Raw genomic sequence first — 20,206 nt, forward strand, 5'->3', positions numbered from 1 at the left:
GGATATAAAGATCACGTAACAAACAGGAACGCTAAGGAAAAGGAAAGTTAGTGTGTGTGACAGTAGCACAGTTCCACACCATCACTCTGTCTGAGGTCAGCCACCTTTTGTGGTAACTGAGTATCAAGTGTGTTTTATCAGAGAAAAATGGAACGTGTTCTTGGATGCTTTTCCAGTCAGTCAATACCAAAAACATTTCTTGACTAGCATCTATCTATGTGCCAGCCACTGTTGCTGGTGCAGTTGCTTATGGTAAATTATTCTATCTCTGTAACATGTTATTTGGAGGCAAACTGGCACTATTCACAAGGAACTTTGGGATTAATTAGCATCTAAAAATTTTAAATACCCATAATTGTATGTGGCCAAGAATATTACCCATGGTTAATTTGCACGTTGTTCTTATTGTCCCTAAAATGTGAGGACATTTAACAATAACTACTTTCTGCCACATGATGTTGCACACTAAACTGAGAGCAAAGATCACTCAGAGGTGATGAAACTTGGCATGAAGGACTTTTGAGGTCATGATGCACCACTAGACAGTTTAACACCCTTTCATCTTATAGCCAGTGAATTTTCCTTTTGAGCTTGACTCCAGCCCAAGCTCTCGCAGCTCCATCCCAGAGGTGTCTGACTCGGTTATCTTGGTCCTAGGTAGTCGTTAGCAGACTCCTACTTCAGAGGTTCAAAGGGCTCATGCGTTATCCATCAGGCCAATTCCATTTCAAATATAAAAAAACCTTGTGCACTCTGATCAAATTGACATCTTCTCCGTCCCTACATATCAGTAGCACAAAAGCTGAAGGTCCTTCCATCTTGAGATTCTGAACTTCATTGTCCTTTAACGTAATAGAACTTTCACCAAATCCTTTCTCAGGTTCATTGGCTGCTTCTATTAAAAATAATTTTACCTTGTGTCCTTTTTTTTTTCAATTATAAATAAAACAGTTACCCAAATCCTAACCCTGAAAATTTTAACAGTTCCCCAGCACTTTCATCCTGCAACTCTGTATCATGTAATAAAATAATGAATCAAGAATCTATAGAGAAAAAATTGTGCTTCAAAAGGAAACTATGCATTGTCTATAGGTAAACAGAATTATGATTCTGTGAGAGGTATTTTACATCTCTGTAAATTGTGGATAGCTGATAGAAATGCAAAATAATTATTGACCATAGAAATGCGAATTCTGCTGAGGATCAACTGACTTCCCACTCCACTGTGGACAACCCAGGGTTCTCTTCTGAACCTAGTAAACAACTACTTGATTCCCTCACCAATTAGAAAGTTAAACAAAATTTTTAACAACTATTTATTTTATATCTATATGGGAACTGTGATTTTACCTTTTTTGAAAATTATCATTTAACAGCTGCAAATGAGGAAAAATAAGTATAATTAGGGCATTAAACAGGGAATTTATAAAAATGAGATGATGAAAAAGGACATATCTAGCAAGAGGAGATCAAGAGTCATTTTCTCATGCTTTTCGAAGTATAAACATGCTGTAATTTTGGAGAAATGAAAATGAAAAGTTATTCAATAATTTTCTCTAAAAGTACTATCACTTTTATGTTTATACTGGAGAGTCTTGACAGAAATAATTAAAGAATAGTGGTTACCATATGAAAGCATTGTCAAAGCAAAATTGCACCGGACAAAGTTAAACAGGTAAGGAAGACTTTCTTCAAGGCTACTGCAATAGGGGAGAGAGACGAGTCTTAGCTCCACTGAAACAATGAGTGGGAGAGCTTTTAAAAGCTGGAGTGGGGGATATTTGACATACATTTCTTACCCAGAGGAAAAGTAAACTTTCTCTTATCTTCATGACAGGAAGTAGTTTTACGAACTTGGAGGGAGACTCTCACTGAAGTTAGCTTGCTTTCCCACAAAGAGACTGGGCGATAGGGGTGCTATCTTCCTTGGCAATTACATTTCAAAGGGATGGCTCCCAGATCCCTCAGGACGACATTCCTGGGTTATAAAACTGGCAAGAGGTTGGAAGAAGATTTACATTTCAAAGGGGCAGAGAAAGAATTTACAAATTTTCTAAAGTAAATGCTCTAAGAAAAGAAAGGTCAGGGGCCTGGAGTCAGAAAGTAACCTAAAATTTAGTGGAGCTGAGGGGAACATTAAGGCCATCTCAGCAACTACTCATATCATCATTTTCATCTTATTTGTTATTTCACTAAAAGTTTCAGTTAGCAAAGGCTTTTCATATGTCACCTCATTTTCATCTCCATAAACATTAACATTCATTCTGCAGATGAGTTAACTAAGAATTAGAAAGGTTGAGTCATTGGCCTTAGGTCTCAAGTTTTTAAAAGTAACAGCCAAGACTTAATACATTAACTGCCATGTGAGTTGTATTTAACTCACACTAGTTTTGGGCCCAGGGCTTCGTGAAGCAAAACCTGGGCAAAACCCTACAGTTGGTTCGTGAAAATCTTCCTTGTTAATGTTCTTACTGTTACAATTAATACTGACAAATTCATCCTAAAAACGTGGATTAAATGAATAGAAGTCAATAAATTTTCATTTTCATAAAATTTTTCATTAAATTAGAAAGGATTGTTTTGCTTTTGAAGTTTTTATTCTATTTTCATAATAAAACGCTGTGGCCCTAAGGAAAAAAATTTTTTTTCTAATATGGCAGTCAATGTGTTAAACCCACTTTCCTGACTTCTGGTTCAGTGCATTTAAAATGCCAGTACATGAGCATTATTAAAGCTATCCATGTAACAAAAACATTTGTACCCTCTTAATATTTTTAAATAAAATAAATAAATAAATAATAGATAAATAAAATGCCAGTATATTCTGCTGACACAATCTCAACTCTGCAATGCCGAGCTCCCTTACAAGCTGATTGGAGTTCCCCAAACCCATCCAACTTATAAACCAAAGCATTTGATATCAATAAAAAGTCATGAGTTGTAGCATCTAGAAGATAAATTGTGCCAGGCTGATGTGGTACCTGTGAGGAAAATGGGACAGTCAAGGAAATAGATGGAGTGAGGTCTTGGGATTTTAAATATATATGTAGTTTCTGTTTCATGGCTATATAGTGATTGTTGCAACCAGAGACACAGTCCAATCATTGAGGGGGCTTTGAGGTTATGGTAGGCTGAAAAATGGACCCCAAAAGATATCCAGGCCCTAATCCCTGAAATCTGTGAATGTTGTCTTATATGCCTAAAAAAGAGTCTTTGTAGATGTGATCAAGTTAAGGATATTGAAATGGGAAAATGATGCTACATTATCCAGGCGGGCTTTAAATGCAATCATGTATCCTTCTAACAGAGAGGCAGACACAGACTTTATACACAGAGTGGAGAAAGTGATGTAGAGAGATATTTGAAGGTCCTGACCTTAAGGAATAGAGTGATGGGGCTACATCTACAGTGCTATCAGTTATCTACAAGGCAAGGAATGCCAGTATACACTAGAAGCTGGAAGAGACAAGGAAATTATCCCCAGGTCTCCTTGGACCTCCAGGATCAGTGCAGCTCTGCTCATACCTTGATTTTGACCTAGTGATTCTAATTTCTGATTTCTGGCCTCTAGAACTGTGAGAGAATAGATTTGTGTTGTTTTAAGCCAGCACGTTTGTGGTACTTGGTTACAGCAGCCACAGGAAATAAACACAGATTTTGGTACCGAGAAGTTGGGTGCTGCTGTAACAAAGACTTAAAAGTGTGAAAATGGCTTCGCAATTTGGTGACGGACAGAGGCTGGAAGAATTTTGAATCACATAATACACTGCTTTCAATAGGCTATTGGCAGAAATGTGGATGTTAAAGGCACTGCTGGTGAGAGCTCAGAAAGGGGTGAGAGGCACAACAGAGAAAGCCTATCATCTCAGAGAATGCGTGCATTGCCATAAGCAGAATATTGGTAAAAATATGAACAGCAAAGGTGCTGCTCAGAAGGCTCAGAAGGAAATGAGAAACATTGTATTAGAAACTAAGAGAAAAATGATCTTTGTTATATAGCAACAGAGAGTTCACTAAATTGCAACCTGCCATTGTGTGGAAAGCAGAACTTCTAAGTGATTAATTTGGAAATTTAACTGAGGAGATTCTCAAGTGAAGTTTTAAAGATACAACCTGGTTTCTTATTGCTGCTTATACTAAAATGCTAGAAGAAAGACACAAATTAAAGAAAGAATCAAGTAAAAGAATCAGCCCAGTGAGGACTGCATGATTTGGGAAACTCTCAGCCTATCCAGATTGCAAAAGATGCTAAAATCAGGCGATTACTGTTAGGCAAGTGTGGTCTAGAGAGAAGTCTGAGGGTACGCAAGGCCCATGAGAAAAGTTTCCCTTGGCCCTGTGAAGGTTTGCTGAAAAATCAACACGCAAAAGGCAGATTAATTGGGGAAAAGGCATATGAATTTATTTAATGTGTATACATGGGAGCCTTCAGAATGAAGACGTGAAGATACAGGGGAAGTTTTCCATTTTTATACTTAGGTTTAACAAAGTGTGGACAGCCATGTAGAAATATGATTGGACAAAAATGTTAACAGATTGAGTGGGGAAACCCAGGAAGACCTGTCTATCTAGATTCTTCTTGGCCTGTCCCAGTAGCATTCCTTCCTTCTGGATGTGGGGTAGGGCCCTCTGTGGAAAGGGGGTCTTATGACCTATAGTCAAATAAGGTAGGTCAGATCATTTATTTATGGCCAGTTTTTACACAGAAAGGCAGAAGAAAAGTTAGAGTAGTATTACGTTTTTAGGTTTTATGGCTGGCTTTCAGGAAAAGGGATTCTGAATTTTAACAGCCACCTTAGGGAAGAGGGATTCTAGTTTCTATGGTTAGCGCGGGGCGGGGGTGGGAATGGGGCAGAACGATAAGAGGGTAGAAGGTTGGAGAAAAACTTTTGCTTCTGAGGCTGTTTCTGAGGCCTTCATTTTGGGGTACTGTTTTCTGAGCCCTACCAGTTATAACTTGAAAACTTCCTGCCAGTTGAAGATAGAACTGACACTATTTTATGATTGATTCTACACAGTTTGTGAGATAGAAGCATTGACGACTATCTGAAATTTGGGGCCAGGATAACTGGAAGGATGTAGTTGACATTTTTTGAGATAGGTTTATAGGAAAATAAAAAGTTCAGTTTTTAGCATAAGACTGATATTTCTATTTTTTAAAATGGAGATTTTAAAAAGATAATTGAATACAGGAGCTCAGGGATCAGGATCTAGGTCCAGATTGCAATTTGGGATCTTCAATAGAGAGAGATTATTTAGAGCCCTGAGATTGGAGGAGATCTGCAAGGAAGGGGATGTAGTTACAAAAGAAAAGAGATTCAAAAACTGAGTCATGGGAACCTCCAAAATTAAAAAGTCAAGAAGAAGAGGGACCAGCAAAACAGACTGAGAATGGTGCCAGGAGAAAACCCAGGAGGGTGTGGAGTTCTGCTAAGCTGAGTGAAGAAAGCGTGTTAAAAAAGGAGTGATCAAATGTGTCAAATACTGAGACATGTCCATGGGATTTAGCAACCTGGAAGTCATTAGAGATATCAAAAAGAGAAGGTTTTTTATAATATTGGGAATAAAAATTCAACATGATGACTTCAGTGGGCAATAGGAGAGAGAATTTGAAGACCATGTACGTAGGATATGAAATTCATTTTGATTGTGGAAAGTCAATTAACTTTGTTTTTTAAAAATCCACAAATTTTTCCAGAATACTCTCATTCTGGAGTTTTGCTGAGAGGCACCAGACTGCTAGAGGTATGGAGGCAACAAGTAACCAACATGGATCATTCCATTAGAGTTTGTAATTAAAGACAGGGATAGTAAGTGGATAGTACTTTGCAAGATCTAAAGGGAAAGCAAATGTGATTATTTTTTATCTATTTATTCTGTTTAGTCTGTAACATAAAATAGACAGAGAAGAGAGTGCATGAGGTTCTTGAAGGGTTGGAAGTGGTGTGAACAAAAGCACAGGTAAAGGAATTGACTTCAGGAAAGAAGTGAATACTTCTTCCTAGAAACCACAGAGATAAGTGAGAAGATAACTGTACATAGGGTTTCTCAGCCTCAGGATTACTGGCATTTTGAGCCGGGTAATACTTTGTTGTGGGAGGGCTGTTCTGTGCATTATAGGACATTTAACATCCTTGACTCTACCCACTGGATGCCAGTAGCACCCTCTCCCGTCACAGCAGCCCCAAATGTCTCCAGACATTGGCAACTATCTCAGCCAAGGACAAAACCACCTTAGCTGAGAATTACCAATGTAGAGATATATTGAAGAGGAGAAAATTTCACAACGTATGCTCTGAGTACTATAAGGAATTACAATGGCAACTTCATACAAGGCATGAGAATGAGCTGGGTGATGAAGAGAAAAGAATTTGTGGAAAGAATTTGCGGAAGGAATTCTTAATACCAATAGATACTTTGTTACTTTGTTCTATGGTGACTTTGTTCTATGTCAATTTAGCTCACTGGAACTGTCTGCCAGAAGCCCCCTTCTCTGCACAGTTCTAGATTCACGTGGGCCACAAGAGACATTTTACATGAGATTGGGAAAGTAGAAGTGAAATGACCACCATATTCTTTTTATACCCAGAAGGTGGTGCTGGGCTGCAGGCACTATTGCAGCTCACCTGTGTTGTCACTGATCTGCTGACTCACCTTGGAGCAAAGCAATGAGCTGGCTGCCACTCCTCCAGCTGCTGCTAGATCTCCTCCTTCAGTTCCTCCAACCCCTGGGCTAGGTGCCTCTTTTGCTCTGCAATGAAGGGTGCCAGCTGCCCCTGCCAGTCATCCACCTCAATGAAGTTGGAGGCTTGGAAGCCATGAGAGATTTACCTGGGTTCCATTTCCCGCTGAGAGCTCCAGCCCATCCTTGCGGTTCCAGTTTGTGCTTACTACTCTCTCCTGCTTCTTCTCCATCTTTCTTCCTAACTGCTGATCCTGCCAACTCCAAGCTGCAGCATCCAACACAGAAGCAGTAATTGTACATAAACTCTAACTAGAACCTTCAATTGTCTATGGGCTAATCCCTACAACAAACTCTGCACTCTGTGCCACTTATTTACTACTGCCTATAAGTTCGGTATAACAACACTATAAATTATGTGTTAGTATCCTTATTTTACAGGTGATGAAACTGAGACTCGGGAGGCTAATTAACTCTATCAAGGTCCCTCATTTAGTAAAGTGGCAGACACAGAGTCTGAACATCGACCTTCCTTTAAAATCCTCTCTCCTTCCACCATGTCACTCTACAGTGCTATCAGTTAGCTTCACAAGGTAAGGAGGAGCAAAACTTTTTAAATTTCTTGACCCTGACCTACCGATAAATGACTCCATATTTTATTCTAATAACAGTGGTAAGTGAATAAAAAGCCCTTTCCAAGGTAGCATTTAATGATGTTTTAGAGGTAGGAGGCACAAAACTGAAAGATAAAATGTACTTGCTCTTCACACGTATAAAATAAGAAGAGTTTCAGTTCTCTACTTTCTGTGACTGCATAATGCTTATAAGCACCAACATTTGGTTGTAGCAGATGTCCTGGAAGTTTAAAAGGGACTTTAATCAGCTCGTCGGCATTCCATTTAATCAGGAATAGGAGAGAATGATCAGGGGTTTTATGACTATTATAATACCCATGCCATGGTCAATGCTTTCCTCTCCTGCCTCCCACCATCACAGGCAAAGCTTCTCTGTCTCTCCTTCCCCGAGTTATACTCACACTAACAACAGCAGCCATGTTCGCAGTACACATGGCCTGTGGCAACAGACCGAGATAGAACAAGTCTTGCTTTTTACTTGCTGGTGTGATAAAAGCAGCACAACCACCAAGGCACTGATGAAAATGTATCAGGTTCTCTGGGTGAACAACCCTAGGTATACAATACTGCTGGGTCTGCGAAAGAGGATATATACAGTCCAGAGGTACAGGGATCAAATCTATGAATTACTTTCCAAAAAGGCTAGAATTATATAATGTCAACATTGGAAGAGATGTTTATTTCACCTAATACATTCCCATTCCACATGAATGAATCCATTCTAAAACGGAACCAGTAGTCATTCATGCTCTTCTGTACACTCCAAAATACCAGAGCACTGACCAACTCAAAAGAGAGCCCACGCCAACCTCTGACAGCTAGAAGCCAGGAGGCACTTCCTGCTTTGAGCTGGACTATGCTTGCCTGTGACTACAACCCAAGGCTGTTAGAAGAGTCATTTTGCAGCATTCCAGTATGTCTCCTCCACCTAGTTTACACCACACTTAATTTGTTGTTTAATGCATGCTCTGTTGTTATAATGACAATAATAATGAGATTAATATTAAAGCACCTACTTTCTAAGCCTACTTTTCTATCAGTAACATTTTTGTTTGATTAATTATTAGAAGTATTATAAATGATTCTTGCTTTTGCCATTTTTTTAATACCATGGTCATGCTATGTTTACAACAGTTCAAAAAGGTAATAATTATTTTAGTAGCCATTTTGAAAAGCCTCTTTTCCATGCTTTTCACAGAAAATTATTTATTTGAAAAAAGTTTTGTTTTTAAACCTATTATAAATGTAGGATATGTGGTTTCTTATCTTTTAAAAGTAAGTTTAATACTCAAGCCCACTTTGAGATCACAATTCTATTGTCTGAGAACAGCATGAACTTTTTAAATAGAATATCTTCATCAAAACTTGGAAACAATTTTTACAGAAATTATCAAATTATCTATAAATTTCTGTAAGTGCAAGATAGGTTTTTATACATGCTATTCCCCTTTTAAGAGTTGGAAAAGTTGGCCGGGTGTCATGGCACACACCTGTAGTCCCAGCTACTTAGGAGGCTGAGGGAGGAGGATCGCTTAAGCCCAGGAGTTTGAGGTTGCAGTGAGCTGTGATGACACCACTGAAATCTACCCAGGGCAACAGAGTGAGACTCTGTCTCAAAAAAAAAAAAAAAAGATTTGGAAAAATTGAGTCAGAAACAGCTCTTACTATTTTTGTGATCTCATATCATCTGCCAAAAGTATAAGGGAGGGCTTGCCATGCCCAGTCTTTTGCTTTGTAACAAGAGCATAATCTCTCCAGGAATGCCTTATAATAATATTTCACCTCATCAGAACCTGACTCTCTTAAGGGAAAACAGTGCAGATATGGATAAGATAAATGACCTTAAGAAAAAAATATCAGACATGACCAATAAGTGTTAAGGCAAAGAGTTTATCAGAATTAAGAACTAGACTCACCCATTTAGTTTCTCAGTAACTGGATGATTATCTGTCCTCTGAACAAATCTGCTTCTAGGATGGCTGTGCTCTGATCAGTTATAGGTAAAATAATATGTTCAATAAGAAAACAGAAAAGAGATTGCTTCTTTCAGATAAAATAATAGAAAAGTCCTAGAGAGAAAAAGCTAGAAGTAATAGTAAACAAAGTTTGAAAATTCAACTTTATGTGGCAGTACTCCATGGAAAAAATTACAATTTACTAAAACTCAATAAATAGTTATTTTAAATTAAATTATTTGTTAAAATTAAGCTGTGCTCTGTGTTTTTTAATCCCAGTGAATCTACTGTGGCAATTGGGGCTATGAGAAAAAATAAATTACTGCTCAGATCATACCTAACGTGTGTGAGTTGGTGCCAGTACCTATTTGTGACAGAGAGCAATATTCTCCTTCTCAACATTCATGAAAGTTGCCAATTATTTTTTTAATAGGTTCACAGAAAATGATAAAGGAGTTGTAATACAGATTTTCTTCTGAATGTTCCAGTTTGCACTATTTTCCTCCAATAATTAATCAATTATTATATATTGATCTTCACTGTGTATTACTTTTTCTTAAATTAAATGCTCTATTTGTAAGTAGAGGGAGGAGGACACTGACATGAAGAGTAATCCAAATTGTAGTAAAACCACCCGATCTTCCATCAGCATGCCATTTCATTTTCACAATAATGCCTGATTTTTTTTTTGCCTTGAATATTGAAGAATCGGCTACCCAATGCATTTGTATTTATTCACCTTGCTTTTTCCTTCATATTTTATCTTTGTTTCTGCCTTGAGTCATTTCATAGCTAATTAATTTCTCTACCTTCCAAATGAGAAGAAAGATAAAATAATGTAAACTATTCTAGTAGTATCAAAGCAGAAAAATAGAAAAGGACTAAACCGTTGCTCTGCTGTCCATGCCCACTAATCCTGGGTCCACCTTCTGCACTCCCCTGGGTATGAGAAACCTTTGACCTGCAGCTCTACCACTGCCCTACTCAGAGATGGAGCCCCTTCTGCCAAGCTTCACTGCACATGTGGCAATAAATGCACCAGCACTGTGCCTATGTGGGTGCCAATAGTCTTGCATCCCCAATCCAAGAAAGTCTTGGATATAGCCTGCTGAGTGGGCCTTGTCTCCATTCCTTACAGACTGACTTCTTCTAAAGAATGTAGCTGTGTCCCGTCTTTTCCTGATGATATTCTTTCTTCCCTGCAGGGTCTAGAGTCCTCCTTGAACTTGCCCCCATGTGCACAGATTTCTAACAATGAAGTCAGCCAGTTCCTCCTCCTGCCCTTGCCTGCTCCCTTCTCCTGGGGGCCAGAACCTACACCTGTAACATCAGACAGTTTCAGAGAAGACATACCCTTGAGAACTCTGTTTGAATCATCCATTTACAACAAGTAGTTCTACCACCTAGAGATCCCAACATAGCAGCCCCGTGGAACACCATAGCTGCCTAGAAGACTACTCTCTTCAGCCCTTCCCTCATGGACAGTGTTGTAGAGATTTAGCCATTTCACTTGAAGTCAACTCAGCCTTGGGTTGTCCTGCTAACTTCCCCCTGCCTTTTCTGCAACTCACTCCACCCCTCACCAGCCAACATTCAACATCCTATGTCACCTTTTATATTTTAGGTCAATTTAGTTTCACTTTTTGGCATCATTTTTACTCCAGATAATCAACATCGGTCAGAAATTGTGGTAACTGATGTTAGGTTTCTTAAAATAAGTTTCTTTTTTAGCAAGGTTGATAGAATATGCAATAAAACTGGGTACAAAATATGGAGCCAGCCTCCCTGGGGTTCCATGAATGTTTTCAAGAATGTGAAGACAGCCTAGAGGGAGAACCAAATAACCAAACGAATTGGCCGAGCATTGATATTTTACTTGGCCCTGTGTTAAGGAACTTGAGAATACTAAAAAAATAAAAAATGTATTAAGATCACTCTGTCTTAATCATTGCTGCATCCCTAGTAACTGTCACAGATTGCCATAGAGGGTTTATATAAATATTAGTTGGATAAATAAGTGAATGAATAAATATGGGATCTTGAACTTGAATTCAAAATATCAAAATTGACTGAATAAATATCAGTTATGGGAGGACAGTGCCAAAAACAATGAAGTTCTGACTGTGCAAGTACTATAAAAATTAAAAGCAAAGAGTGAAGTTGTTGGAGAAGGCTACCCAGAGAATTTATAACAGATTTGACCTTAAATTTTGTGCAAGGTTTAGCATCAGGTAAAGTGAAAGGCATTCATGGCACATGGAACAGAATATATGGTTACCTATAGGTGAATAAGAGCATGGACCAACGAGAAGAATGGCTCTCTTAGAGTAGAGAACGTGTGGAAAATATTAAATAGATGGATGAGTTGGGGCCAGACATAAAGATCGTTAAAACAGGCTGAAGAGGACTTGGAAAAGCACTGACCAAGACTGAATCTGGTCAAGCAGAATGTTTTTCTATGTGTTAAGACATTAGCTTCTCAAGCCTAACACAAAACTTGAAAAAAAAGAAAGAAAGAAAGAAAGAAAGAAAAAGACATTAGCTTCCTCTACATTTCACTAAGTCCATTTTTCCAAAAGATGCATATTTATTTCTCATGTTCTGTGTTAAACATAAGACTCCAGGATAGGCAAGACAGTAAAGAAAGGATTCTCATCTTCAAACGTTTGTGGTAAACTGGGAAAAGAGAGGCACAACCAAGTACAAGACAAAGTAATGTGGGTCACGATGATGTATGTCAAATGGTGGTTCCCTCAAACTATCACCAAAGCACATGTTGATAATACAAAGCTGAGTCCACTGCTCACCATGGAAAGGGATAACACTAGGTCAAGAGTTTTACTAATGGCCCAGAGAGGAAAAGGCAAAGTGAAGAGATTTATTGAGATTTTTAAATCTGGTTTAAGGCAGCTCTTCCAATGTGGAAGCTTGGTTCAAATTAAGGATTGTGACATAATAGTTTAGAATGGTTGGACGCAGTAGTGCAAGAATTTTGAGGCAAACGGTAAACTATTCACTGATGCTTTCTATTAATAAGGGTGATAGGACTCTCTGTAAATCCTTAGAATGAAAAATAAGATTATGTACAATTTATATCTTTCTGGGGAAGAGTCGCTTGTGACAGTAAAGCTGTGTTGCAGACAATGAAACAGTACTATCACTTTAATGTAGATGGTAAGCTACATTGATGGTTTTGACTCTCAAAGGACTTGCATGCAAAGGGCAGAGGAAGCAGAACTGAAGAGAAAAGGGCCTGGGTCTGGGAGCTGGAATCAGCGAAGGCTTCAAAGAGGTAGCCTCTGTGCCAAGACCTTAAAAATGAGGAGGAATTTGCCTGGTGTACAAAAGGAAATGGCATAATAGTGTGAAAGAAAAGGTGTAAAAGTACATGTCTGGTCTGAGGGACCACAAGCAGTTTCCATAAGCAGAAGACTTTCACGATGTTCTGAAACAGAAACTGATGCACTTCTACTTTATCACTTTTAATGATTCCGAGTACATTGTTGGGAATGAACTCTTTGCATTAGTTAAGGACAATTTTTAAAACTATTCCTGAAACCACTTTTTTGTGTTAAGATTAGCTTGAAAACAAGCATGATTTGAGGAGGTAAACTTAAAAAGACAATGTTGAGACCATTTAGACCTCCCTCTTCATGTCAGGCAATTTTTGGAAAACTAACTTGGAAATAAATCCCAATGGATTATGATTGTCATGCTGTATAATAATAACAGAAGAGATGGCCTCAAAAGAGATTTAATCAGAAAATATATTTCAAAATCAGAAGCATGATTTGATACAAGAACATCAGGAAACCAATTAGCATTGGGTGTTCTTAATAGCCATCACCAAAAATCTGCATCCTCATTCCTTTGGTGTCCTTGCCTGATAAGGGTCAGGGTACCCCCAGCTGGCTCTTCTACGAGTTGGTTAGACCCGGCTCCACCAGCCAGTGATGAGCACAGCTCAGATTAGACAAACTGCAAGCCTGCTAACCCCACACCTGAGAGCCTCGACAGATTCAAAACAACCAGCTAATTAAACCTGGAGCACCAAGCTATCATCATCCGAGATTCATGGGCATCCAACAAGCAGAAGAACTAACAACACGGCATTCGGCAACAGCTGTCACCTGCTATAATGTTCCTTAATTATCTTAAAATCTGTAAGAACTGACAAATGGGTGACAAAATGCAATTTTCTGTGTCAGGAAGCGAGAGACAAGCCTGCGTTACTTTGATGAGAGGAAATACTGTAAAATCATCTCCCTCAGCTCTTCTTATTGGAGAAGGGGGACTGTTGTCACTCAATTCTAGTCTGTAAACACACTCGTGATGGGACTCCTGGAGGGATGCATTTCCTTCTTTATAAAGATGGAGTGGGAGAGGCAAGAACGGACACTGTGCCAAGCTTGTCCCTGTGGCCTCAGCACCTCTTCCAAATTCAGTCCCAGCTCCAGCCCCAGCCCCACCACATTACATATTTCCCACAGAGAGGCATTCCTGGGGTGGACCATTAGCAAAGACCCCTCCCGCCAAGTTCCCTGGAATCATGTCATGTCTCTTGCCATAGATGCCTCCAGGTGCCTGCCCAAACTGTGGATGCAGTGATGTTTATGACCTCCATAAGAATTTCCATTAGTCCCTAATTTCTGTTGGTCATTACACTCTACCAAATGCGCATGATAGCATCTTTTGTTCCTTTGGGGCAAGTATACTTCTATCATTTGCACAGGTTTGCCAGCCTTTATAGGTCAAAAACGTTCACTAGAACACAAAATAAATTGCAGAAAGAAAGGTCACTGTGTAGTAAACAGCTCTTAACAACATCAGCTAGAAAACCACATCCTCTGCATGGAGTCGTAGAGCACTCATAAGCCAAGAGCATTGCACCACTCATGGTCCCAGAACATAAAACAGAGAAAAATAAAGGCTCACTCTCATTGGCTGAGAGCACAGGGATAGCCTTTAGAGTCTGAAGAAAACATATATTAACAGTATGCTACAATAGATCATTATATATAATGAAAATATATGTATGTGCATGTGTGTATGTGTGTGTAGTTTTGTTTTGGGATTTGTTTGGTTATTTTGTCTTTTGAGAGACATATAGCATAATAAATCAGCATGCTAGTGTCTGCTACCAGGGTACTGACAATCTAAAAGGATCACTAATAATACTTAAGACATATTTGTAACTTTTTCTTAAAATGTGCATGAAAATATTAGCAAACATAACAATAATTTCAAGCTATGGTTATGTTTTTGAACCATCTTAATAGAATTTTATATTAAGATTTAAATTAGAGTGACAGTAGATGATGCTCAGTGAACATTGCTGCTCACTAATTATAGTAAAAATATTTGAATTTTGTATTTAAAATCCTTTTATGCAAGTAACACATTATTTTAATGTACATTAACAGTTAAATTGGTCTGTTTTGTGATCTCTAAGATGTAAGCTCTCTGGCAACAAGGGTAGCTACAAACTTATCAGTGGCTGCAGTATGATTTCATAATTGTTAAGCTATTCTTTCTTTTTTATTTTTTCAAAGTTTATTTTTGGGTCTGCAGGATTGAAAGTCCTCAAAAGAAAAAAAAAGTAAAGTTTATTTTTGTTTTTGACACATAATTGTACATATTTATGGGCTACAGTGTGATGTTTCAATACATACATTGTGTAATGATCAAATCAGGCTAACTAGCATATCTATCACCTCATATCTTTACCATTTCTTTGTTGTGAGAACATTCAAAATTGTCTCTTCTAGCTATTTTGAAATATACATTACTGTTAACTATAGTCACCCTACTGTACAATAGCACACCAGAACTTATTCCTCCAATCTAACTGTAACTTTGTAACCACTGACAAACCTCTTCCCATTCTCACCTCTCTCCTACTCTCCCCAGCCCCTGGTAACCACTATTCTAGTCTCTACTTCTATGAGATCAACTTTTTAGATTCCACATGTGAATGAGGTCATGCAGTATTTGTCTTTCTCTGTCTGGCTTATTTCACTTAACATAATGTCCTCAAGGTTCATCCATGTTGTGGCAAATGACAGGTTTTCCTTCTTTTTTATGGCACAGTATTCCATTCTGTACATATATACACTACATTTTCCCTAACTATTCGTCCGCTGATGAACACTTAATTTGATTCCATTTCTTGGCTATTGCGAATAGTGCTGCAATAATCATGAGACTGCAGATAACTCTTTGACATAGTGATTTCAATTCCTTTGGATACATACCTAGTAGTGGGATTGCTCCATCACACAGTAGTTCTATTCCTAATTTTTTGAGTACCCTCCATATTCTTTTCCATAATGGCCACAGTAGTTTACATTCCCACCAACAGTGTGTTAGGGTTCCCTTTTCTCCACAACTTTGCCAACACTTAGGATGTTTTATCTTTTTGATAATAGCCATTGTAAGTAGAGTGAGGTGATATCTCATTGTGGTTTTATCTGCATATCTCTGATGACTGGTGATGGTGAACATTTTTTTCATATACTTGTTGGTTGGCTCTTTGTGTGTTCTCTCTTGACAAATGTCTATTCAAGTCTTTTGTCTATTTTTAAATTGGATTATTTGGTTTTCTGCTACTGAAACCCTTATATATTCCTTATATATTCTGGACATTAATCCCTTGTGAGATATATAGTTTGCAAATATTTTTTCCCATTCTCTTCTCTCTGTTGATTATATCCTTTGCTGTGCAGAAGGTTTATAGTTTGCTTTTGTTGCCTGTGCTTTTGAGGTCTTATTCAAAAATTCCTTGCCCAGACCAGTGTCATAAAGAATTTCCTCTGTTTTCTTCTACTAGTTTCATAGCTTTGGGTCTTACATTTAAGTCTGTTTTTTTTTTTTTTTTCAATTTCAGAATACTATCGGTGTACAAATGTTTTGGTTATATGAACTGTTTTTGTATAGTTTGAGTCAAAATTGTAAGTGTCCATCACCAAGTCACCCAGATAGTGTACACTGTACCCATTAGGAGTGAACTTATCCATACCCTCTATCCCCCTCCCACCTCCTTGATTTTCGTTGAATTTTACTACCATATGTGCACATGAATGTTGATCCATTCATTCCAATTTAGTAGTGAGTACACACAGTGTTTGTTTTTCCATTGTTATGATACTTCACTTAAAAGCATGGTCTCCAGCTCCACCCAGGTTGTTACAAAAAGTATCATTCACCATTTTTTATGGTTAAGTAATATTCCATGGTATACACATACCACATTTTATTAATCCACTCATGTATTGATGGGCACTTGGGTTGTTTCCACATCTTTGCAATTGTGAATAGTGCTGCTATAAACGTTTGGGTGAGGGTGCCTTTTTTATAGAATGACTTTTGGCCTTTTGGGTAGACGCCTAATAATAGGATTGCTGGATCAAATGGTAGGTCTACTTGAATCTGTTTCAGGTATCTCCATATTGTTTTCCACAGAGGTTGCACTAGTTTGCAGTCCCACCAGCAGTGTATGAGTGTTCCTGTCTCTTTGCATCCAAGCCAACATTTATTGTTATGGGACTTTTTGATAAAGGCCGGAATGGGGAAAAATTCTTTTTCACTTTTTTTTTCTTTCTTTGTATTTTTTGCTTTTGTCACTTGTGAGAATATGTGGTAAGAACAGGGAAAAATTGAAAGCATTCCCACTTAGAACTGGAACCAGACAAGGTTGCCCACTGTCTCCACTTCTGTTCAACATTGTGTTGAAAGTATTACTCAGCTATAAGAAATAATGGTGATATAGAATCTCTTATGTTCTCCTGGACAGAGTTGGAACCCATTCTACTAAGTATCCCAAGAATGGAAAAATAAGCTCCACATGTACTCACCATCAAAGTGGTTTCACTGATCATCACCTAAGAGCACATTTGGGAATAACACTAATTGGGTGTTGGGCACATGCCGGGGGGGGGGACGAGGGGATGGGTGTATACCTACATAATGAGTGTGATGCGCACTGTCTGGGAAATGGACATGCTTGAAGCTCTGACTTGGGGAGGGGGGGGCAAGGGCAATATACATAACCTAAACTTTTATACCCCCATAATATGCTGAAATAAAAAAAAAAAGAATTTTTCCCCATTCAGTATGATGTTGGCTGTGAGTTTGTCATATATGGCTTTTATAATATTGAGCTATGTTCCATCTATTCCTATTTTGTTAAGAGTTCTGGTCATAAAAGGATGCTGAATTTTGTCAAATGCTTTTTCTGCATCTATTGAGAGGACCATATGGTCTTTGCTTTTGCTTCTATTTATGTGGTGAATCACATTTATAGATCTGTATATGTTGAGCCATCCTTGCATCTCTGGGATGAAGTCCACTTGATTGTGGTAGATTATTTTTTTGATGTGCAGCTGAATTTGATTTGCTAGGACTTTACTGAAAATTTTTGCATCTATATTCATAAGGGATATTGGTATGTAGTTTTCTTTTTTTGTTGCATCCTTTCCTGGTTTTGGTATCAGAGTGATGTTGGCTTTATAAAACACATTGGGGAAGATTTCTTCCTTCTCTATGTTATGAAATAATTTCTCCAGTATAAGTACCAGTTCTTTTTTTTTTCTTTTTTTTAATCTTTATTTTGAACAACGATTGGAATCAAAGTATCAGTTCTTCTTAGTAGATCTGGTAAAATTCAGCTGTGAAACTATCTGGTCCAGGACTTTTTCTTTGTTAGGAGATTTTTAACTATTGCTTCAATTTTGTTACTTGATATTGGTCTGTTCAGGAATTCTATTTCTTTCTGATGGAGCCTTGGGAGGCTGGTGTGTTTCCAATAATCTGTCCATTTCCTCAGAATTTTCAATTTTATGTTCATAGAGATTTTTATGGCATTCAGAAATGACATTTTGTATTTCCATGGCATCAGTTGTAATCTCTCCTTTTTCATTTCTGAGCTTATTAGGGTCCTTTCTTTTCTGTTTCTGATTAATCTAGCAAGAGGCCTGTCAATTTTGTTTATCTTTTCAAAGAACCAACTTTTTGTATCATTAATCTTCTGTATAATTCTTTTATTATTAATTTCATTTAGTTCTACTCTGAACTTAGTTATTTCTTTTCTTCTGCTGGGTTTGGGATTGGTTTGCTCTTCCTTTTCCAAGTCCTTGAGATGATTCATTAGACTATTGATTTGTGATCTTTTTGTCTTTTGGATATAGACATTTATGACTATGAATTTTCCTCTTATGACTGCTTTTGCTGAATCTCACAGATTTTGATAACCTGTGTCCCCCTTGTTATTTAGTTCAAAGAATCTTTTGATTTGCATCTTAATGTCCTCCTTGACCCAATAATCATTCAGCAGTAGGTTGTTTAATTTCCATAACTTTGTGTAGAGTTGGAATTTATTTCTAATTTTATTCCACTATGGTCTGAGAAGATACATGGTATAATTTCTATTTTTTTTAATTCATTGAGACATATTTTGTGACCTAGGATATGATTAATCTTAGAGAAGTTTCCATAGGTTGATGAGAAGAACATATATTCAGTGGTTTTGGGGTAAAATGTTCTGTAAATGTCTGTTAGGCCCATTTGTTCTAGAGTTCCAGTTAATTCCATTGTTTCTTTTTTATTTTCTGCTTGAAAGATTTGTCCCATTCTGTCAGTAGGGTGTTGAAGTCCCCAGCTACTATAATGCTACTGCTTATCATTTTGTTTAGATCTAGTAGGCTTTGCTTTATGCATCTGGGCACACCTGTGTTAGGTGCATAAATATTTAGGATTGTTATGTCTTCTTGTTGAATTGTTCCCTTCACCATCATATAATGATCATCTTTGTGTTTCTTTACTTTTGCTTATTTGAAGTCTACGTTATCTAAGAATGGCTGCATCAGCTTTCTTTTTGTTTCCATTTACATGGAATACTGTTTTCCATCCCTTCACCTTGAGTCTGAATGAGTCCTTGTGGGTAGGTTAGATGTGTTTCTTTGACACAGCAGATACTTGGCTTGTATTTTTTTATCCATTCAGTCAGCCTACATCTGTTGAGTGGGGAGCTCAAGCCATTCACATTTATTGAAAGATAAATGGTGTGGATTTCTGTTCATCCTGTTGAGTAGAACTTTGCTTTGTTTTGCCATTTGAGCCATTGTGGTATATGGGCTCTGAGCATTACCTTTTGGGTGACTGTACAGCAGTGGGTGACTCTTGTGCTGATCCATGTAAAATGCAGTTTTGAGTACTTCCTGCAGAGGTCTGGTCTTGACAAATTCCCTCAGCGTTTGCTTGTCTGAGAAAGTCTTTATTTCTGCCTCATATAAGAAACATAGTTTCTCAGGGTACAAAATTCTAGGCTGGCCATTATTCTGTGTGAGAAGAATGAGAATGGGGCCACAGTCCCTCCTGGCTTGTAAGGTCTCAGTTGAGAAGTCTCCAATAGTCTGATGGCTTTTCCTTTGTAAGTTACCTGTTATTTTTGCCTTATGGCTCAGAGGAGTGCCTCTTTCATGTTTACTTTGGCCAGTCTGATGATCATGTGTCATGGTGATTACCTCTTCACGATGAATCCCCCAGGGGTCCTTTGAGCTTCTTGTACCTAGTTATCTAGATTTCTGGTAAGGCCAGGAAAATTTTCCTCAATTATTCCTTCAAATAGGTTTTCCAACTTTTGTGTATTTTCTTCTTCACCTTCAGGGATGCCTATGATTCTTATGTTAGGCCTCTTTACATAATCCTATATTTCTTATCAGTTTTCCTTGTTCCACTTATTTCTCAGATTTTCTCTTTGGCTGACTTGTTTGACTCATAGATGTTGTCTTCAAGCTCTGAGATTCTTTCTTCTGCTTGATCTAACCTATTCTTAGGAATGAATTTTTCAATTCCAGTTCTGTTTGATTTTTTTTTAATAATTCTATTTCCTTAGTAAATTTTTCATTCATTTCCTGCATTATTTTTGTGGTTTCTTT

General features: G+C 37.8%; 1 protein-coding gene across 1 annotated transcript in view; it reads left to right on the forward strand.

Moving 5' to 3' along the window:
• The first annotated feature begins 12,443 nt into the window (after positions 1–12,443).
• The window catches only part of DUXB (double homeobox B), a 42,579-nt gene continuing 34,816 nt past the window's right edge, over positions 12,444–20,206 (forward strand). Inside the window, exon 1 of the mRNA XM_045533298.1 lies at positions 12,444–12,564. Within this exon, the coding sequence (XP_045389254.1) occupies positions 12,444–12,564 (121 nt within the window). The remainder of the gene's footprint in view (positions 12,565–20,206) is intronic.

Source organism: Lemur catta, chromosome 20, assembly GCF_020740605.2.
Source record: "Lemur catta isolate mLemCat1 chromosome 20, mLemCat1.pri, whole genome shotgun sequence".
In the NCBI taxonomy this organism is placed as follows: Eukaryota; Metazoa; Chordata; class Mammalia; order Primates; family Lemuridae; genus Lemur; species Lemur catta.